At 36.3% G+C, this 23,770-nt stretch overlaps 1 protein-coding gene across 1 annotated transcript in view; it reads right to left on the bottom strand.

The window, feature by feature from the left end:
* Positions 1-6,691: 6,691 nt before the first annotated feature.
* The window catches only part of LOC128988410 (uncharacterized), a 34,673-nt gene continuing 17,594 nt past the window's right edge, over positions 6,692-23,770 (bottom strand). The window contains exons 3-14 of the mRNA XM_054409674.1: positions 16,018-16,226; positions 14,538-14,676; positions 11,071-11,204; positions 9,045-9,234; positions 8,817-8,877; positions 8,589-8,649; positions 8,361-8,421; positions 8,019-8,079; positions 7,677-7,851; positions 7,335-7,395; positions 7,107-7,167; positions 6,692-6,800 (exon numbers count right to left, since the gene is read on the bottom strand). Coding sequence (XP_054265649.1) covers positions 6,692-6,800; positions 7,107-7,167; positions 7,335-7,395; positions 7,677-7,851; positions 8,019-8,079; positions 8,361-8,421; positions 8,589-8,649; positions 8,817-8,877; positions 9,045-9,234; positions 11,071-11,204; positions 14,538-14,676; positions 16,018-16,226 — 1,322 coding nt within the window. The remainder of the gene's footprint in view (positions 6,801-7,106; positions 7,168-7,334; positions 7,396-7,676; positions 7,852-8,018; positions 8,080-8,360; positions 8,422-8,588; positions 8,650-8,816; positions 8,878-9,044; positions 9,235-11,070; positions 11,205-14,537; positions 14,677-16,017; positions 16,227-23,770) is intronic.

Raw genomic sequence — 23,770 nt, forward strand, 5'->3', positions numbered from 1 at the left:
GGTGAAACATAGACTTTGGTTCCTGCAAGTAGACACTTCATTTACGTGAACCAGACTTATAATTGACTTTGGATACTGCAAATAGGCATTCCATTTATGTGAACCAAATATACCATTGACATTGGCTACTGCAAGTATATATCTCATTTACGAGAAACAGATGTACCTTTCACTTTAGAAAAGTATTGGAGTAATCTGCTAGCTCCGATCAACATTGCAAGTAGACAACTGCATTGCACACATAGTATGGATTAATATCTAAATCATAGGCAACCCATTTAGAGATTTGACGGCTTTGTTTATAAAGTATACATGGATTCAGAAATGTATACTTAGCCTTTAACTTTTGTGTTAATTAATGTTACCAAAGTGTAATTTAACTTCAAAATTACTGAAACGTAATATATACTAGGATTTTTGTTAAAGAATTGTATGTACATCTTTCAATAATACTTTATTTCTTAAATACATTCAATTTAATACACATAAAAAATATTTAACACTACATTGTAAGCTCAATTTAACTGTACATTATCAATATACTTAAAATATTATCACATTTATTAAGATATGTTGAGTTAAAAACTGTTTTTTTTTATTGCAAAATATACTTAACATAAAAAATGTATAGTAAAAATTAACTGTAAACACCAAAAAATGTTGTTGCACATTCATTTAAATGAAAACTGTTAAGAGGGACACTGATACAAATTGTAGAGGGTATTAATTAATCCATTATTGTATGTACATGGTTTGACACATTATCTATAGATAATGTATTATACAAGAGGTATATTTTTAACCTCTGTAAACTAAATAAAATCTTACTACACCCCAACACTATTGTAATCAATCGCCACTTAAATTCATCCATTTGTTATTTACCAACAACGCCAAAACCTAAAATATAGGTTTACAATAACCTATATTGTAAGAGTATGGACTAAAAACAAACCAAACCGTTAGAGTTAGAGTATAGAAAAGTTGTGCACCAACTTCAGTATATTGCCTACCTAAAAGTTGTAAAGTTTGGGGTAAAAAACTATATAATATTTTATGATTGTTGATATGTAATTCTCACATTGAGCAACAGTTTGTGATGATATGTTCGTGATACATAGTTCAAAGCTTAGACTAGATTCCTCAAAAATAATATAGTAACTAAAAACCGTTGACTTAAGGCCTGTTTTGCCAGAAGCGTCTGGTGCGTCTGACGCTCAGCGATGATCGCTAGAGCGATAATCGCTCAGCGTCTATCGCTCGGGCCTATTTTGCCAGAAGCGTCTGTTCCTTGCGATTATTTGATCAGTAAGTGGTTTACTTTGGTGGCAAAAGGAGTGTTTCTGAAAATGACCTGTAAAAAGCAAATAGTAAAGTATTTTTTAGCTGAGGAATTAGACGATAATGAGATATTAGAAGTGTTGTGCAAACCAAGGGAAGAAGTGCGTACTATGTTTTTAAAGAGGCCTGAAGACGGATATATTTAATTGTTAATTGAAAATCAATTAACAATTGACTTAACAGTCGTGTGCTGAAATGGCTTCAATCGGTTTTTCATCTTCTTCACTATTGAATCCCCACTTTGTTTGTGACATGTCACTAAACTTGAAAACACAACTTATTTAAGGAAACAAAAGTTAAGTCAACAACTAAACACGTGGTTATTCCAGTAATAATCGCTAGCGACTGCGTCTCCGTCTGCTCCAGGAGCAGTGGTCCGCGTCAGACGCTAGCGTCTCAGTTACAGACGCTGGCGGCTGTAGCGATAGACGCTTCTGGCAAAATAGACTAACCTAAAACAATGCAAAGCAGTGGGCAGCGATTGACGCGGAGCGATAGACGCTGAGCGTCAGACGCACGAAACGCTTCTGGCAAAACGGGCCTTTAGGATGCTTTAAGTAGACTTCTCGTTCCGTTGTGGAGCTTGGTTAATATATATTTCATGTCCAGTTACAATCCAGTGCGATCATGACAAGATAATCATTTTCGTATTTTTAGAGTAACATTTACATTATTCGCTTTGCTCTTTTGATGCTATTCGTAAATACAAGCATCATTTTATGAAAATATGGTTAAAATACACATACAAAAGTTAAACTATTTATAAGGTTCTGGAAGTATGAGAAACAAAATGTAAAACATCTAATCGAACTCCAAATGTAACAGGCAGAATCACACCTTCATTTTCTTTAGATGATCCACTAGGATGACAAATCCAAAAGGAAGTATCATTAATTATGTTTATGATAAAACTTAATTGAATGAAAACATGTATACCCTCAAGATCGAACTTATCATAAAAATTCTTTTTTGAAACTAACAAGAAAACTAATTTTAAAATACACATATATTACAATAATATAATGTTAAATCTAATAATTAATAAGTTAACTGTTTATTTGAGATGCAAGTGATATGGTATTAACCGAAAGTTAATGTTACGGAAAAACATTTGGAAAATTATTGCCCTTTAGTAAGCACAGAACATAAAATATTAGCACTGTTTTTACATATACTATAGGCGTTAGTTAGGCCTATTTCGAAAAATATATACATCATTATAAAACATTTTTGTGGATTTACATTTTTCAATTGACAGAGAGGAAAGATTAGCCCTTAAACACTAAATGATATGCATAGATACGGAGCTTTCAGACTTCGATACTGTTTCCTAACGTAAAAAATAGAAGAAAACTCTCAAATAACAACAACATGCTATACAGATAAAAAGTTAAGATGTTATTATAAAATAAACCAGTGACTGTGCAAGCTGTACACAGTTTATCCAGACATACAGTAACCTTAATTAATAATGATTGGTGAACTGTACGTATTGAATGAATTGAAATCGTTGTTTCAATTACATTTCTTAAACATTTTAATAAATAACATCTTGATATTTTTTACAGCACTAATATGGAATAATATAGTATTGACCATGAGTGAAATAAATAAACTGTTTTGTTTATGGACACATCAATTTGAACACAACTTCTCGTTAAAGCCCATTTAAGAAGTAAAACATTCATAAGATTAAACGGTAACACACAAACCAATAAAACGATCAGTAAAGATAAGTCAAACCCTGAAAGCACCATAAATGGTATGTACATGTATGTACGCAGGTTCTGATAGCTTCAATGAGCTAACCAGGCTGCTGCTATGAGCAGAAGAAGTATGTTACTGACGCTGCTTCTCAGGTCTTTAGTACTGCTGATCTTCTGCTCCATTGTTGATGCTTTCTGCTGTATCAGCACAACGTCAACTGTGAACAGATTTATCAGTTTTTTTTTATTTGACAGCCCTAAAATTCTTAAGATTTTACCTACGTCCGTTTTTTTAACTAGCCGTTTCAGATATGTTCTTAGAGTTGAAAAGATCCTCTTAACAGCATAGTTTTACGTAACAACAAGAGGAACGGACCAATGAGATTCAACGATTGGGAGAAAAAAGTAAAATTGTAACGCTTCGAACTTCAACTAATCAGTTGTTAAGACTGGCTCAGTTGTTTAATTGTGGATGAGTGGTGAAATTAGTGGTGGGTACAATGAGTAGTTGTATCATTGTCAATGATACACGAGGTCATAAACGAAATCGGAAAACATAACCTCAACATAACACTCACCAAGGCTCGTACCTTAAATTTCTACTCGATTCGTTAGCACTATCTTTACACGATCGTTGCGTAAACTGCTATAGATCTGCACAATGACTTGAAAAAGTATAATAAATTAAGGATTCAAAAGACAAGTTTCTTTGAACCAACCTGGAATTTTGGTACTTCCATCTCAAACTCCTATGGATATTAGGAAAATGAAAGATACAATCATAGCAATAGTTGTTGTGCATAATTCAACCCTGAGTTTTCAGTTTTTCCCTAGCTGTATTTTAGCATCCCGTCCTATGTTGAACTTCTTTGCACATGTCGACTATAGTTCGTTTATTAAATTTCTATTAAAAATCCAAAAGTCAAAGTGGTACTAAACTGTGTTTACTTCAGATTACATTGTAAACAAGTGTGTGGTTATTTTAAAGATACTTCAGTCTAAATCTATATGTATGTTACAAAATGGAAACAAATTCAATAATTAATATTTTCTTCAATAATTGAACATAATCAATAGTTTGTGTTTAACAGTTGAATTGTTATTGAATATCTAGGATCCGATTACAATAGGAACATGAATGGGTATTCAACCGTAACGGTTAATCCAGTTAAGGTTAGGATTAATAAGTTCTAATCGGAAAGAGAGTGTTAAATATGACTTAGCCCATGTTAAAGGGGACTTTAATTCACATTCATGGATCTTTTGTGGCTACTAGTCTACTTATACCCTGAAGTAACTATGGGTCTTAATTAAACCATTGCTAGTTAAGAGACGATTTACCATTCTTTCCATTTAATTACTTTAATTACATAATTACTTGCCATTAGCTATCTATTAGTATGAGCTCTTATATCCTGTATTATAATTTCCCTGTGGATGCAATTTTCTCTTTTACCTACCCATATAAATTAATTATGTGAACTTCTATAAACTATTGCAATTTCTATTAACATTGATCAAGATATACTAAACTAAAAGGTTAGGTCTACTTGATTCCAAAAACATTTTTACAAAGCAGGCAGCTTTGAGACAATACTGCTCACATCAGCTGTACAGATACCAATTGTGGTACAAAAAGCATGTTTAGAAATGTGTAAATTAAATACGTGCCAAAAATTAAAGTCTGTTCGTTAAAATGCCCGGAACAGAGTTTAAGTATCATTGAATTTTCATTGAACACGGACGTGAGTTTGAGTTAAAGTCGTGCCCGAGCTGTGTTATGTGGTTTGGCGAAACTCCAATCAGCGTTCAATCTGATTGTGTCCCAAACATCAGTGATTAACTTCCACCTCTAAACCGAGCATGAGATCTACCAGACCATAGGGGTTATTTAAGCAGTAAAAACGCCATAAATGATGTATTAACTAATGTTTTCCTGGCAATTAATTGATTTTCCCCGATATTAAAAATTGATACATATGAGCATTGACTATATAAGTGAGTGAGGTCGATACCTTCATATCTATACTTGACTTCGAGGTACTTGTTTTAGTATATCTCCTAACCCTAATATTGAATTAGATTACTATTTATAAACTATATTACGTTCTGATTTGCTTCAATGTATTAGATACATGGGAATTAATGTAATTAATGTACTTTGACATCCACTTACCTTTGACTGACTGTGCCTTGTGGTCGGCGTACTCGCTCTGATGGACCTCGTTGTCCAGATACTTGGGTATAAATATAGTTGATGAATTACCTCTACTGTGTTATATCCACTTACCTTTGACTGACTGTGCCTTGTGGTCGGCGTACTCGCTCTGATGGACCTCGTTGCCCAGATACTTGGGTATAAATATCGTTGATGAATTACCTCTACTGTGTTATATTCACTTACCTTTGACTGACTGTGCCTTGTGGTCGGCGTACTCGCTCTGATGGACCTCGTTGTCCAGATACTTGGGTATAAATATAGTTGATGAATTACCTCTACTGTGTTATATTCACTTACCTTTGACTGACTGTGCCTTGTGGTCGGCGTACTCGCTCTGATGGACCTCGTTGTCCAGATACTTGGGTATAAATATCGTTGATGAATTACCTCTACTGTGTTATATCCACTTACCTTTGACTGACTGCGCCTTGTGGTCGGCGTACTCACTCTGATGGACCTCGTTGCCCAGATACTTGGGTATGAATATAGTTGATGAATTACCTCTACTGTGTTATATCCACTTACCTTTGACTGACTGCGCCTTGTGGTCGGCGTACTCACTCTGATGGACCTCGTTGCCCAGATACTTGGGTATGAATATAGTTGATGAATTACCTCTACTGTGTTATATTCACTTACCCTTGACTGACTGCGCCTTGTGGTCGGCGTACTCACTCTGATGGACCTCGTTGCCCAGATACTTGGGTATGAATATAGTTGATGAATTACCTCTACTGTGTTATATCCACTTACCTTTGACTGACTGCGCCTTGTGGTCGGCGTACTCACTCTGATGGACCTCGTTGCCCATATACTTGGGTATGAATATGGTTGATGAATTACCTCTACTGTGTTATATCCACTTACCTTTGACTGACTGCGCCTTGTGGTACGCGTACTCGCTCTGATGGACCTCGTTGCCCAGATACTTGGGTATGAATATAGTTGATGAATTACCTCTACTGTGTTATATCCACTTACCTTTGACTGACTGCGCTTTGTGGTCGGCGTACTCACTCTGATTGTCCTCGTTGCCCAGATACTTGGGTATGAATATAGTTGATGAATTACCTCTACTGTGTAATATTCACTTACCTTTGACTGACTGCGCCTTGTGGTCGGCGTACTCGCTCTGATGGACCTCGTTGCCCAGATACTTGGGTATAAATATAGTTATATAATTACCTCTACTGTGTTATATCCACTTACCTTTGACTGACTGCGCTTTGTGGTCGGCGTACTCACTCTGATGGACCTCGTTGCCCAGATACTTGGGTATGAATATAGTTGATGAATTACCTCTACTGTGTAATATTCACTTACCTTTGACTGACTGCGCCTTGTGGTCGGCGTACTCACTCTGATGGACCTCGTTGCCCAGATACTTGGGTATGAATATAGTTGATGAATTACCTCTACTGTGTTATATCCACTTACCTTTGACTGACTGCGCCTTGTGGTCGGCGTACTCACTCTGATGGACCTCGTTGCCCAGATACTTGGGTATGAATATAGTTGATGAATGACCTCTACTGTGTAATATTCACTTACCTTTGACTTGGGTATGAATATAGTTGATGAATTACCTCTACTGTGTTATATTCACTTACCTTTGACTGACTGCGCTTTGTGGTCGGCGTACTCACTCTGATGGACCTCGTTGCCCAGATACTTGGGTATGAATATAGTTGATGAATTACCTCTACTGTGTTATATCCACTTACCTTTGACTGACTGCGCCTTGTGGTCGGCGTACTCACTCTGATGGACCTCGTTGCCCATATACTTGGGTATGAATATAGTTGATGAATTACCTCTACTGTGTTATATCCACTTACCTTTGACTGACTGCGCCTTGTGGTACGCGTACTCGCTCTGATGGACCTCGTTGCCCAGATACTTGGGTATGAATATAGTTGATGAATTACCTCTACTGTGTTATATCCACTTACCTTTGACTGACTGCGCTTTGTGGTCGGCGTACTCACTCTGATGGACCTCGTTGCCCAGATACTTGGGTATGAATATAGTTGATGAATTACCTCTACTGTGTAATATTCACTTACCTTTGACTGACTGCGCCTTGTGGTCGGCGTACTCGCTCTGATGGACCTCGTTGCCCAGATACTTGGGTATGAATATAGTTGATGAATTACCTCTACTGTGTTATATTCACTTACCTTTGACTGACTGCGCCTTGTGGTCGGCGTACTCACTCTGATGGACCTCGTTGCCCAGATACTTGGATATGAATATAGTTGATGAATTACCTCTACTGTGTAATATTCACTTACCTTTGACTGACTGCGCTTTGTGGTCGGCGTACTCACTCTGATGGACCTCGTTGCCCAGATTCTTGGGTATGAATATAGTTGATGAATTACCTCTACTGTGTAATATTCACTTACCTTTGACTGACTGCGCTTTGTGGTCGGCGTACTCACTCTGATGGACCTCGTTGCCCAGATACTTGGGTATGAATATAGTTGATGAATTACCTCTACTGTGTAATATTCACTTACCTTTGACTGACTGCGCTTTGTGGTCGGCGTACTCACTCTGATGGACCTCGTTGCCCAGATACTTGGGTATGAATATAGTTGATGAATTACCTCTACTGTGTAATATTCACTTACCTTTGACTGACTGCGCTTTGTGGTCGGCGTACTCACTCTGATGGACCTCGTTGCCCAGATACTTGGGTATGAATATAGTTGATGAATTACCTCTACTGTGTTATATTCACTTACCTTTGACTGACTGCGCCTTGTGGTCGGCGTACTCGCTCTGATGGACCTCGTTGCCCAGATACTTGGGTATGAATATAGTTGATGAATTACCTCTACTGTGTAATATTCACTTACCTTTGACTGACTGCGCTTTGTGGTCGGCGTACTCACTCTGATGGACCTCGTTGCCCAGATACTTGGGTATGAATATAGTTGATGAATTACCTCTACTGTGTAATATTCACTTACCTTTGACTGACTGCGCTTTGTGGTCGGCGTACTCACTCTGATGGACCTCGTTGCCCATATACTTGGGTATGAATATAGTTGATGAATTACCTCTACTGTGTAATATTCACTTACCTTTGACTGACTGCGCTTTGTGGTCGGCGTACTCACTCTGATGGACCTCGTTGCCCAGATACTTGGGTATGAATATAGTTGATGAATTACCTCTACTGTGTAATATTCACTTACCTTTGACTGACTGCGCTTTGTGGTCGGCGTACTCACTCTGATGGACCTCGTTGCCCAGATACTTGGGTATGAATATAGTTGATGAATTACCTCTACTGTGTAATATTCACTTACCTTTGACTGACTGCGCTTTGTGGTCGGCGTACTCACTCTGATGGACCTCGTTGCCCAGATACTTGGGTATGAATATAGTTGATGAATTACCTCTACTGTGTAATATTCACTTACCTTTGACTGACTGCGCTTTGTGGTCGGCGTACTCGCTCTGATGGACCTCGTTGCCCAGATACTTGGGTATGAATATAGTTGATGAATTACCTCTACTGTGTAATATTCACTTACCTTTGACTGACTGCGCTTTGTGGTCGGCGTACTCGCTCTGATGGACCTCGTTGCCCAGATACTTGGGTATGAATATAGTTGATGAATTACCTCTACTGTGTAATATTCACTTACCTTTGACTGACTGCGCTTTGTGGTCGGCGTACTCACTCTGATGGACCTCGTTGCCCAGATACTTGGGTATGAATATAGTTGATGAATTACCTCTACTGTGTTATATTCACTTACCTTTGACTGACTGCGCCTTGTGGTCGGCGTACTCGCTCTGATGGACCTCGTTGCCCAGATACTTGGGTATGGTCGCCAGGCAGGTCAGCTCAATGCCGTCCACATGTTCCTCTGTCAGCTGTAGAGTCAGCTGGGCTGTCACCGTGGATGGTACTTGGTCCGTGAACGATCTTATTAGTGCTTCGTCAACCTTTATTAGCAAAAGATAATTCAAAAATCGTTTAATTTGTTAGGGAAATTGTACCTAGAGAATTTAAAATATCCCACGACTCTTTCATTGTTTATACATGGTACTACTAATTAATTATAATGTACTTTTATTCATTTGGTAATAAATGTTTTATATTTACTCAACATTAGCGCTTTGAAAAAAACTTAGATACATTAATAAATGGATAATATCCGTTGGGTTATTTATAGATGAGGGATTTTTTGTTAAAGTACTTAAAAGTATTTGTTTAAAAACTTTAAATTGGACAAAAGTTCAATATTTTTATAGTAAAATTTACTCAAGTTCTGAGTACTAGTTTATAAGCTAATACTGTTTTATCGTAGCGCAAGGTTTTCAAATTTTTGACTATATTATGTGATCCAAAAGAGGATTGTAAAATCATGTATATGCATTGTTAATTAAATGTCCAGTAACTACTATAAATAGATTTTTTTATTTTGTATTAATTCAAGTGTATATTATTGAATCTAGATCTATGATTATAAATCGGAACAAATTGCTCAGTTTAAAAGATAAACTCAAATAATATTTAATCGCTTCAAAAATTGTGTTTTATATACTTTATAGAGACGTCCTGAATTAGAGAAATAGTTTTTAGTTAAAAGGTTATATGAGAATTAGATATGGAAAATCGTTATACATTTTCTTAATTTAATAAGCCAGTAAATTTAATGTAAGAATCCGTTTATACAAACACCAAATTCTATTATTATGTCACTAAATAGTTCCCAAAATAAAACCAGGCATAAGTTTATATCATGAAGAAAGGTGTGATGAACTACTCTTATTAGGTTAAATGAATTAGTCGAATTGTGGGTTTAGATGTAACCCAACAACAATTGCTTACAAGTAAGTTGTAGTCAGTAAGAGCCCTATTTTTTTACCAAAATATACCTCGAAGTAGGGTGATTTGTCACTTATTTCTCGTTCATTCCAAAATCCACCCCAAAGCAGAGTAGGTTGTGATTTTTTTCGTTTATCCCATAACTTACCCCATAGTAGTAGAGTGAGTTGTCACCTTTTCCTGTTTTTCCCATAATTTACCCCAAAGTAAGGTGAGTTGTCACCATTTCCTCATTTCTCCCATATTCTCCCCCAATGTAGGGTTAGTTGCCACCATTTCCCCATTTCTCCCATATTCTTCCCCAATGTAGGGTGAGTTTCTGCCATTTCTCCCATATTCTCCCCCAATGTAGGGTTAGTTGCCGCCATTTCCCCATTTCTCCCATATTCTCTCCCAATGTAGGGTGAGTTGCTGCCATTTCTCCCATATTCTCCCCCAATGTAGGGTGAGTTGCTGCAATTTCTCCCCCAATGTAGGGTTAGTTGCCGCCATTTCTCCCATATTCTCCCCCAATGTAGGGTGAGTTGCTGCCATTTCTCCCATATTCTCCCCCAATGTAGGGTTATTTGCCGCCATTTCCCCATTTCTCCCATATTCTATCCCAATGTAGGGTGAGTTGCTGTCATTTCTCCCCCAATTTAGGGTTATTTGCCACCATTTCCCCATTTCTCCCATATTCTCCCCCAATGTAGAATGAGTTGCCGCCATTTCCCTATTTATCCTATATTCTACTTAAATGTAGGGTGAGTTGTTACTTACCATTTCCCCATTTTCCACTCCCAAGTAGGGTGAGTTCACAAAATTTTCCCTTTTATCCTATATTCTATCCCAAAGTAATGTGAATCGTCACCTTTCTCCTTTTTATCCCATACTTTACCCCAAAGTAGGGTGAATCGTCGCCTTTCTCCCTTTTATCCTATATTTTACTCCAAATTAGCGTAAGTTGTCACCTTTTTCCCATTTATCAGCCACGTGACGTCAGGGGTGGGTCTAGCAGAGGCGGAAGTACAGTTGACCTGTAGCCAGTCACCTACGGTGTACTCGGGCTTGCGAAAAGTTATCCGCGGCTCCTCCATTTGGTTTTCTGAAAAAATCCACACATAAGATTTTATTGTATTTGTGTTCAATTTTTATAAGTAACAGTATAAATATTGTGATGCACCGTTCAATTCCGTTAAATACAATAAATGAATATGATATGTATGGATTTTTATATTAAAGGAAACTCTTAACAAGCAATGGTGTCACTTGTACCACATATATTTTAAACATGTCTTTTACTTTACTATCTTGAAAAATTACTAGCACAACATATGAAAAGTTCTAATTTAATTTAAGGTTAATTTTAAATAGCCTAATGCATATTTTGATATATGATCTATGTAATCCTACATCCTACAATTTTTTAGAAACCTACGGTAAATAAGTTCAAAGTCTTTAAATAATAAACCATTTTATTATGAATTCACGATTTCTAAAAGGTGCCTTTGATCTGTTAATTTTTTCTTCACCAAAATAGTTTAGACAACATGGATTCGAGTCAATGAGAGAAATGAATCTGATTAAAGAATTTTTTCTAAGATATTTCTATAAACAAGGGAATAGTATTGCATGAAATAGATAAATTCGCCAAATTGTATCAAAATGCATCCAAAACCGAGCAAACTACAACAGTTTTTCTCAATAAGAATAGCGTAAGAATTTTAAATGCGCAGTTTTTTTTCAGTAACAGTTAAGTAACTGTTGTTAGTTATAATTAATTATAATTATTTGTATAATAATACAAACAATGTTTCCAAAGCAACATAGATAGTGTTTCAGTTCTACACGATGGCTGTAATAAAAATTACCCTTAAGTAAAAATATCGGAGAAAAACTATTTAAAACCAGTTTTAGCATTCCTTGTGATAATTAATAAGTGGACTGTATTTTAGGTAAGGATAAAAGAAATAACAGATTGAAACAATTGTTGAACGGTATTTTATGAAAGCAACATTTAAACTGAGAAATGGACATTGTTAATAATTAAACATCGTAACAAATTTATATGAACTAATTGAAATCAAAGAGTGTTTAAAAGAAAAGTAATGGCTGATTATAATAATTATTACTGAACACATACATACAATTTGAACGAATCGTTATTTGGCCTCAGGGGACATCAAAATGAAAAAGTAAATCCGTACCGGGTCTCTGCGTGCCGCCTACGGTAATCTCTTCTTCCCTATGTATAGGAAAATGTACTAAAATGATCACATTAATTCGATTTATAAAATGTTTCCGAAAAAACTCATAACATAACAACAAAGACTTTTAACAGAGGTGAATGTTGAAACATTTATTTATAAAGATTTTAACTATAATCTAAATCCATTTTTTAGATGTATATAGGACGATAATATACAAGTTAATTAAGGTGGCTCGTGAGAGATACTGTAACAAGCAAAAAGCGCGTGTGGCGCTTAAGCAAACACAGTCAGGTGCTTTTACATTAAAAGCATTTTACTGCAAACATTTGCATTAACCAATTTACCAGTAAAGTGGGTTTTAATCAAGGGATAAGCTGGAGCTTTGAAAAACTAATTTATTCACCAGCTTAAACTCGCTTATGAAAAACTTCTGATGAATAAATTTAGTGTGGTTGGAATGAAACCAAAAGAGGAGAAAATAGGATCATTTTTTGTATTTTGTTAATCAAGGCTATTAGTTCTATCACCTTTATGGTTAGTCGATTCTACAACAATCTGGTCACACGAACGTTAGTTGATTCTATTGTAGTACTGCATGGATGCGCATTATACAGGAACGATGACATTTGTAACACTGTTTCACTATTAGGAGATGGGCTTGGTTAAGGTGTATTGTATCCCAAATATTAATGGAAACCAAACTGAGATACAATGTGTAGCTTTGTTACTCTGATGTTTCTTTGTCCGGAATAAAGCACAATAATCTAGGACAGCTGGTAAAAGGTGTCAAACAACGAAAAGCCTACGGGATCTAAAATTGTCCCCTAATTCATGTTTTCCCCAAAAAATTATTATCATGTGTTAAAATTTGCATGCGATTGATGTATACTTCTGTCATCCGCTCTATTTTTTTTAATTAAAGACGAAATAAATGTTAAAATACAATACAGTTGATTGTTTTACATTCGTAATGCTACTAATCATAAGAGACTACACTGACAAGGCCCAAGAGAAAGATAGTCCTACCATGATCGTAAAATATTTCACGATAAACCTAAATTTATCGCTATTCCGTGGGGAGCAATTATTCCTTACTTAAAACTATTGTTCCAGTTACATTTATTGCTTTATATTTTTATCGATACGTGTGAAAAACGCTTTGACGGGCATTTTGTTAATACACCGGTATTTTACTTGTTTCTTATTTTAATAATTTATGGTAGTAAAAAAGTAAAACCATAATTTAATACCATAAATATCAATATTAGTCTAGACATTTGAATCGGTAAAGAAACCGGAAGATTCTCTTTGTGTTTGGAGATTTTATGTGAACTTTTCTAAATCTTTTGATCAACCTGTCCGTCTTTCTAAGCATTATGTTGGTCGACCAACCTCTACTTTCTTGGCCCTTAAATAATAAAAAAACCTACCTTTTAACCTCAAAAAACATGAAGATAAAAGAAATACAGCAGCTTGGTTGACGTGTTAACCAAATTTTTAATTAAAAAGAATGCCAAGAGACTAAACTGGGACGTGACTCTATAGGAGTGTTCTTTGTATACTCATACAACGCTTTTTACTGTGAGATGTGAGAAGGATCGAGCGTGAGTCATTGCGTAATTCAAATTGATAGAAGTATGTATAAGCTTTGGTTAGGAAACTGCATAAAATAGATAATTTTTAATAAAATAACATAGATAGGAGTAATAGCTTAGCTCAACCGTGTAAAAAGCCCGTGAAATCAAGGAATAACAAGAGCGATTTGCGTAATTAGTCACCTGGCTATAGCTCAGGTTTGTTAACCATGTAAATTCACGACCATCAGCTTAGACTATGGTAGCACAATAAACTAACCTACCATTACGCACGGTAAATAAGATACTTCAACCAACGATAAGTAACAACCTCCTCATAGATAGATGAGAAGTTTCTATGTTGGCGGTTTCTACCAATCGTTCTCATACGATACATCAGTTCTTTAGTTTGTTCGAATCGCGCATTTTAGAGCTCATTGTAAGGGTTTTGCTTTACTGTGTGTGCCAGAGGACAAGCTATTATTTATAGTTGGATCGATTTATTTCGATAAACTAAGTTTTAACTGAAATAACAAGAATCAAAATTTAAGCATAACAAGACCCTACATTAAACGGACGGAACTAATTCTGAAATCGTCTTCAACTGATCCCTAAAAGTAACAAATGTGCAATAAATGTATCTTGAGCTCTCACTGATGACAGTAATCTCTAGCTCCTCTGAAGGCTTGGTGTAGATGATGGGCGTCTCTGTAGATACCTCGCACGTGTAGATGCCGCTGGCGTCGAAGTTGAGGTTCGTCAACAGCACCTGATGTCGGTCACTCAGTGATAACTGTAACCAACATAGACACAATCATGAGCGGGTCCATAGAGTAGAACCAACTACGGTTATGCCTTTGACTGATAAAAATACCCCCACCGCAGCAAACCTGCAGACTAAGAAAATTTAAATTTGCCTGATTGGATTTCCACTTAGATCCATTTTAATAACATTAGGTTAAACAAGTTTTGGTTAAATATAGCTTAGTATAAAATAAATAAATTTGCCAATTTTGATTGAACAAATTTAAACAAGCCAGCTACAACCTATTTACTGATACTTACTAACAACTTATTTGAGTTTACTGTAGTTTACTTATTTTCAATAAAAATAACATGGAAATTTTAAATCTACAACTTTTTAATTATATATGTTACTAATTACCGTATGATAGCACGTCAATATACTACATTGTTTGTTTTTTAAGCTCTCAACATGGTTTAGAGAGAAATTGGGAATTTTTGTTTGCAGGGTCGAAAATAAGAAAACCTTATTTCCATCCCATGGGGAATCCCATGGTCCAATCATGCTGGTTCGCGAACTCATTCAAGTACATCACCCCTACACCTTCAAGCCAAATTTAATCAAAATTGGACCAAAATTAGTCAACATATTGCTTTCACGGACACACACATATTTATGTATATATACAGATATACAAATTTGAACAAATTGTGTTTTTGGCCTCTGGGGACATTCAAATGAAAAATCATATTTGTCCCGGGTCTAGCTAGGTCTTACCGTGCCACCTACGGTACATCAACAAAAAAAAAAAGACTTTAGGTGGCAGAGCTTGTAAAATTTAAACCTATTGTACTCTTATTTCTTTCATGTCAATCGCAATTGAAGACTTTAAGGTAGGCAAAACTTGGGTAAAATGATAAGTGATTGGGTTTCAATTTCTTTTACATCAACCAAAATTAAAGACTTAAGGTTTCCTTATTTACTTACCGAGGTGAATGCCAACTAACATATACCTTAGTTGTTTCTTTACATTTACTTACATATATGTTAGTATGTATGTATATGTAAATGTACATAACCCTTTGGAATTAATTTTAACACTTACTCAAGTTACGGTATAAATATAACGTGACAAAAATGTGACAGGGCTCAATTTTGACTAACAAGCTCTGGCTTATATAAATTCAAATTTATTTCAAAAATTGAAATATTACTACACATTGTAGTCTGCTGTAGAACAAAGAATAATATGACATTAAATGTTGCAAGTTTGTTTAGACCTAATTATGATAATTGTTATATAGGTGGTCATATACTTAAAATCTAGAAGGTTACGGGTATATGTGTCCTATTATACTACATACTCTATGGTGTTGATGTAATACTCACATCAATGATGGAGCCCAATGTGGTGTAGTTCCTATAGGGAGGGCTGCGACCCTTGACGTACTGCCAGATTTTGCGACCCTGATGGAGCCACTCAACCTTGTGAAGCTCGTCCTCTGAGACGCTGTAGTCACACTTGAGGAGCGCAGAGTTGCCGAAGGACACGTACCTTGGAGCCCTCAACTCTACGTGGAACCCTCTACACCGACACCCTGCAACAGGGGTGATATACGTTGAGTAGATCTATAGATTCAGTTTACATTTTCGTACCTTGGAGCCCTCAACTCTACGTGGAACCCTCTACACCGACACCCTGCAACAGGGGTGATATACGTTGAGTAGATCTATAGATTCAGTTTACATGTTCGTACCTTGGAGCCCTCAACTCTACGTGGAACCCTCTACACCGACACCCTGCAACAGGGGTGATATACGTTGTGTAGATCTATAGATTCAGTTTACATGTTCGTACCTTGGAGCCCTCAACTCTACGTGGAACCCTCTACACCGACACCCTGCAACAGGGGTGATATACGTTGAGTAGATCTATAGATTCAGTTTACATTTTCGTACCTTGGAGCCCTCAACTCTACGTGGAACCCTCTACACCGACACCCTGCAACAGGGGTGATATACGTTGAGTAGATCTATAGATTCAGTTTACATTTTCGTACCTTGGAGCCCTCAATCTACGTGGACCCATCTACACCCAAACCCTGCAACCATACCTTGGAGCCCTCAACTCTACGTGGAACCCATCGCGGGAGACCAGTCTTTCCATCAGATAAGCTGGTTCTTTTGTTGACCAGTTCCATATCTTGGAGCCTTCAACTCTATGTAGAACCCTCTACACCCACACTCTGCAACAGGAGTGATATACGTTGAGGAAGCACTACATGCTAGGATCTACAATCTACACGTTCAGTTTACATTTCCGTACCTTTGCTTTATTTAAAGTCGTGAGTTAACTAATTACATGAGAGTACCAATATTAGACAACGTGGATATGAACTCAGCACCAAGTTTGTTGCCTGTGAATAGCACCTCTTACTTTTATGATACGTTTCCATAGACCAGACTACCGACACAGAACTCACACAAATTATCTCTGTCTAATAATACTATTATTTTAAAAGGTTAAACCATTCATTATTTTCAACTTAACCATATTATTTTTCAATTATTTTTAACCGTTTTACTTGTCAGCCATGGCAAAGCACTTATGATGTTATGAAAAACCATTACTCTGATTTTACACGATTATGATTTATGATATTACATTGAGTGCTATGGTACGTTTTAAACTATCGCAAATATTTACTGGTATATATGCATCTGGATTTAGTTAATAAATTTTTAGTTTTCACTTATTTTTTACAGGTTTTTTATTTACGTATTTATAGTGTCTAAGCTATTTCTACGTTCAAAAGTCGTTAGAATCATTTTATAAGTAAAACATAAAAATATTCTAGATTATTGATATTACATCCTTAATCTTGGTCAAATAAAAGTACGTGTATCTACTTAAATTCACTCTGAAAATTGTGTGTGCCTATACATCAGCCTTTCTCACTCCATAGTTTTAAATAGGGGTTTAAAAGCTTTCACTCCAAGAATATAAGTCAGTTCCACTTAAAAATTTTGTTTTAGTGGGAACCACCTACAACCTCGTGAAAATAACTGTTTTTTTTTACACTTGTTATACGTCAAAGAAACTGAGTTTAGATTTCAACATAGTAATGTCATCCTAAAGAAGACAACCCTACTACAACATTGACGAAATCATTGTTTAGCTCCGTTTTGAAATAATCAGTAATAATAAAGGTAATAAATTCCATAGAAAAATAGGTTATAGCCGCATTTTTCATAAAACACCATTTCAAACTAGAAATATTTTATATGGTAAATTACCTATGCAAAATTCACCTCCACTCACTTTAGGGGTTGGGTTGTTGTCGTCATGGTAACACTAATGACAGTAATATTACTTGCAGTATGAGATAATATGCATTACAGTTGACTACTCATCAACTGTGGAGCGTTGTTTGTAATGACGTTACAATCAGTACAGCTTGTTTGTTAATTAAGTGGATGTGACTACCCCTGTGATGTTACAGGGTTCAGCAATTATGATAGTTGCTGGGAACTATCAGTAATTCATCTCATGTGGTGATATAATAGATGCATTACGTCATTTATTACGGAAGCAATTTATTTCTATCTGATTCTTAGTTTTCAAATCAAATTAGTCTAAGAAAAAAATATACTATTATGTACTTTAGGTGTTGATTTTGACTACAATTCATATGGGCAACGTGCCCTTCTGCACTTGTATTATTTTGTATTGTATTACACAATCGAAATATTTTCCAATAATTGAAAACATGTATGAAAATAATCTCATGAACCTATGATGATCTGTCTTGTTATGACAAAATATTGGCAAAAGTGGTCAAAAACGTAGACACCAAACTGTATAAGATAATTCAATAAGAAATCCTTTTAAGAGTTATTGTAATGTTAAGATTTTTCCCATAATTTCGTAATGGAACGTTATATTGCAAAACATGAGATGATGCAAAACAAAATAAATTTTAAAATCAGAAAATTACATTGCAAATACTTCTTTTTGACAAACTCAGTCATATGTGTTGTATAAAATACAATTTAAATATTAACAGCTGTTTCATTAAAAAGTAATGCAAATTATCCATATGACGATAATGTAAACGAATCTGGAAAGGGAACTTTAAAGGTTTCTAAAAGGTAGAGTTTAGTTTTCCTAGTGTGAACCGTTACAGAATTTACAGGGGGTCTCCAGACTTGGAAAGCTGTAAGTTAAATTTAACTTCTGAGAGTTTGAATTGGCTGCCATTTTTTACTGGATTGAGATAGAGACCTCTAGTTTGCGTTGTTGGTTTTATTTTACCAGGACCTTCAAAAGGAGGTCACTCGATGCGTCTTTGTGTTTGAAATTTTTGAGTTTCCCCCAAAATCCCCCATTTTGGGGATGTACGTACACCAAGTGGCGGTTATACCCAAAAAGTACTTCAAAACATGCCATAAATGTGTGCCGAGTTTAGTTTTTCTAGTATGGGCCGTTAAAAAAATAACATGGGGTCTCCACACTTTTTACTAACCCTGTATATATAGATGTTAAATGGTTCAAATAAAATATTGAAATTCACTTTCACTGAATACTCATCATTTTTATCAGTTTTATTCGTAACAGCTACGAAGTAGGTATTTACACCAATGTAATAAGTTTTTTACTATTAACTATTTGTATATCAGACTATTACGGGAGAAAGGAAAGTAACATTGCCCTGGTTAGACATTTCAAGAGGGATATAAAAGTGTTAGAGAAGGTCGTAGCGCGTGGACTGAATGAGGGAAACAATCAACAGTAAAAGACACTTCCACACACTCTGTAGAAAGGACGTTTTATACTGGCTCCTGTGCTTTCTCTTTTCAATTAAACGTTTTTTTCTATGGACAATGAATACAAATTATAACAAAAAAACTCCCATTTATCAGTTAGCTAACAAATTCATTTTTTACTCGGGCTTATGATAGTTCCCTTAAGAAACATTTTTTAGAATTTGATATTTTATCAGATGCATTTTTTGTTAAGTGTGTAATCTACTTACTTTGAACAATACAAGTAAACTTCTCATTGTATTTCAAAATCTCAAGTGTTTGTAACCTAAACACATACACTTGCTTGTAATCCGCTAAAATTACAGGGTTTAACTTGACGTGTGGCATGAGTAAAGATAATATGAATTTGGTTTACATAATTAAAGGTTTCCTTGCTCCTTTTTTAGGAAGCAATTTTCCTATGCATTTGAAATTATCAAATCGAGCAACTTATTACACTTAAGAAAAATAATTTAATTCCCTTCTACTAGCAGTATCCAAGTCATGTTTTTACTCAGATAAATTATTGAATAATTTTGTCATCATGTTTAATAGTATAACCACCATTGAATATATACTGTTATTTACTATATGAGTTCATAGGAGACATAAATATGCTATAGGTTGCAGTATTTTTAATGTTTTTTGAATGTATGATTTACAAGTGGTTAAGGTATTAATAAAACTGTATTTTAACCACACTGTTTTTGTTACTAATAAAACTTGATGTTACACGTAGCTAAAGCTTTTCATAAAGAATATTATGATTACTTCAAAGTAGTATTAACTATTGTCAATGTAATACATTCTGCTATTCCAAACAATTCAAGAATCGACCGATTTTATTTCATCCATGTTGTTTCAAGTATTTGAGGGTCTAAGATTAATTTATGCGTATAAAAGAAAATAGTTCGTAATAACTGTAACTTGAATTTCAAAACTGATATCGTTATTTACATTTTTTTTCGATATTTTGGCAAATTCAAATTATATTTTGCAATAAAATAATTTAGTATAAAAGGAATCTGTTCAATTTGGAACCCCCGTAACACAATATCAAAGATGTAATTTTCCCTATTAGAAGATGGTTTTAATCTTAGCAAACCCATAAACCAATAAAAAACCATAAAAACCCATAATCGGATTTCCGACAACACTTGTAATTGTTTCTTTCTTAACAAGTGATAAACGACATTGCGTGTCGCTGGGTTTATGAGGTTAAACATGGCATGCTTAAAGTGTGAATGATTTAACTGCCTCGTAAAGTAAGTTGTTTCAAATTTACAAAATGGCTAACAAGAGCAGGGAAGGCTAACAAGATCAGGGAAGGCTAACAAGAGCAGGGAAGGCTAACAAGAGCAGGGAAGGCTAACAAGAGCAGGGAAGGCTAACTAGAGCAGGGAAGGCTAACAAGAGCAGGGAAGGCTAACTAGAGCAGGGAAGGCTATCAAGAGCAGGGAAGGCTAACTAGAGCAGGGAAGGCTATCAAGAGCAGGGAAGGCTAACTAGAGCAGGGAAGGCTAACTAGAGCAGGGAAGGCTAACTAGAGCAGGGAAGGCTAACTAGAGCAGGGAAGGCTAACTAGAGCAGGGAAGGCTATCAAGAGCAGGGAAGGCTAACAAGAGCAGGGAAGGCTAACAAGAGCAGGGAAGGCTAACTAGAGCAGGGAAGGCTAACTAGAGCAGGGAAGGCTATCAAGAGCAGGGAAGGCTAACTAGAGCAGGGAAGGCTAACAAGAGCAGGGAAGGCTAACTAGAGCAGGGAAGGCTAACAAGAGCAGGGAAGGCTAACAAGATCAGGGAAGGCTAACAAGAGCAGGGAAGGCTAACAAGAGCAGGGAAGGCTAACTAGAGCAGGGAAGGCTATCAAGAGCAGGGAAGGCTAACTAGAGCAGGGAAGGCTAACTAGAGCAGGGAAGGCTAACAAGAGCAGGGAAGGCTAACAAGAGCAGGGAAGGCTAACAAGAGCAGGGAAGGCTAACAAGAGCAGGGAAGGCTAACTAGAGCAGGGAAGGCTAACTAGAGCAGGGAAGGCTAACAAGAGCAGGGAAGGCTAACAAGAGCAGGGAAGGCTAACAAGATCAGGGAAGGCTAACAAGAGCAGGGAAGGCTAACAAGAGCAGGGAAGGCTAACAAGAGCAGGGGAGGCTAACAAGAGCAGGGAAGGCTAACAAGAGCAGGGAAGGCTAACAAGAGCAGGGAAGGCTAACAAGAGCAGGGAAGGCTAACAAGATCAGGGAAGGCTAACAAGAGCAGGGAAGGCTAACAAGAGCAGGGAAGGCTAACAAGAGCAGGGGAGGCTAACAAGAGCAGGGAAGGCTAACAAGAGCAGGGAAGGCTAACAAGAGCAGGGAAGGCTAACAAGAGCAGGGAAGGCTAACAAGAGCAGGGAAGGCTAACAAGAGCAGGGAAGGCTAACAAGAGCAGGGAAGGCTAACAAGAGCAGGGAAGGCTAACAAGAGCAGGGAAGGCTAACAAGAGCAGGGGAGGCTAACAAGAGCAGGGAAGGCTAACAAGAGCAGGGAAGGCTAACAAGAGCAGGGAAGGCTAACAAGAGCAGGGAAGGCTAACAAGAGCAGGGAAGGCTAACAAGAGCAGGGAAGGCTAACAAGAGCAGGGAAGGCTAACAAGAGCAGGGAAGGCTAACAAGAGCAGGGAAGGCTAACAAGAGCAGGGAAGTTGAATGTGAATATTTTCTTGTATTGGTACTCAACTATACTGGGAGTTTATAAACGAATGCAGGGATTTTAAACGGCCGTTGCTCGGGGACTATTAAAATATAATTAAACTATTTAAACGTCAAATTAAAGGGAAAAGAACAACATTTTTCTCATATTATGACAAAATATGGATTCATTTAATAAGATTAAGATTTTTATCAATCTCATATGAGTGTAAAACTGGCAAAGTCTCTACGCTTAGGGGGATTGGCGGGTTTATCTGATGTCTTAACTGAATTTTGTAGGCACAATTGACTTAATCTTATACGGATAACATCATGAATTGAAGATTTAGGTATGTTAAACTGAAGACTTCGTTTGGCAATGGTTTTTTTCCGGACTTCTGATGCAGAACTGTCAGCTTTCTTCTACTAAGTCATTACTTGTTTTTAGACGGCCAAGTGAATGTCCTTTCAAAACAATACGGTGCCCCGAAATCCATTAAACCAACGCAACATTTCTTTATTATCAAATAGATTTAAATTGAGTTCAATTTACCAATCAATTTAAACTCTGCGAACCAAAGATTAAACACTGTGGCTTCTATTGCACCGTAAACGCGTAAACGTCGTTCTGGCGTCCGGCGTCAGGCGTGCGAGTCGCAATGACGGCCTAGAGTTCAAAGTTTCCTCCCTTGCTACACGGGAAACACAATTTTAGCGGAAAGTTATTTAGCTTCTATTTGACGTATAAAACGTTTAGTTACCTTGAATAGTACCCAAGCAATTAAAATTTAAAATCCCTGCATTTGTTTGTGGACATGTTCTTTGGGCTAAGACAAACATAAAATGCCGAATAAGTATGGGTCTAAAATGCCCAGATTTCTGTCTGTTGGTCAGTTTATGATTCGTAAAAACTATTTTATATCTTGGGCATTTTTCAATATAATAGAGATTTCAAAATCGGTATAAATGTGAAGTTTAGAAGTATAGGTCAGAAGAGCTTAAAAATTGCCATTCCAATATTTAAAGCCGTTTTAATATGGCGGCCATTTAAAATATTTATTGCAAATTTTCATGAAAACCTTAAACATTAAGAAAACTGTTTTCTGGTGAAAAAAGATGTAGCGAATTTAAATACAAATCAAATTAGACCTTGTTTGTAAATCGGCTCACAAACAACCGAGTTATCAGCTTTTTCTACAGTCGGTTACACAATTTAATAGGACTAATAATAAACCTAACTTAAGAGCAGTATGGTAGTACTATAATGTAGTATAGGCCAGGTAATAATTCTACGATTAGGAGTTCCAGTTCATGTGGTTTCATATAGTTTATATGGACACGTTGATATAGAAATATTTTACCTATTGCTTCTATTAACTAAAACAGTATTTTGGTATTCACGGTAAAATTAGAAATAACACTTTCAAACAGTGTATGACTGTCTTACGTACTGTCATCCTGAAAGGATAAATGAATTGCGGTAGTGGTTTTATTAATTTATAATTTAATAGAAGTAACATTCAATAACGTGCCGACTATAAAACGTTGATCATGTATATACAGTACATGTATGTCAATATTAAATTGAAAATCAAATTGTTTGATTAAATTATGTTTTCTTGAAGTAAGATACATGTGGCTGTGAAATTAATTCTAGGGATACCATGAGATG

Source organism: Macrosteles quadrilineatus, unplaced genomic scaffold, assembly GCF_028750875.1.
Source record: "Macrosteles quadrilineatus isolate MER2022 unplaced genomic scaffold, UCM_ALF_1.0 Scaffold_3__2_contigs__length_128488019, whole genome shotgun sequence".
NCBI classification, from domain to species: Eukaryota; Metazoa; Arthropoda; class Insecta; order Hemiptera; family Cicadellidae; genus Macrosteles; species Macrosteles quadrilineatus.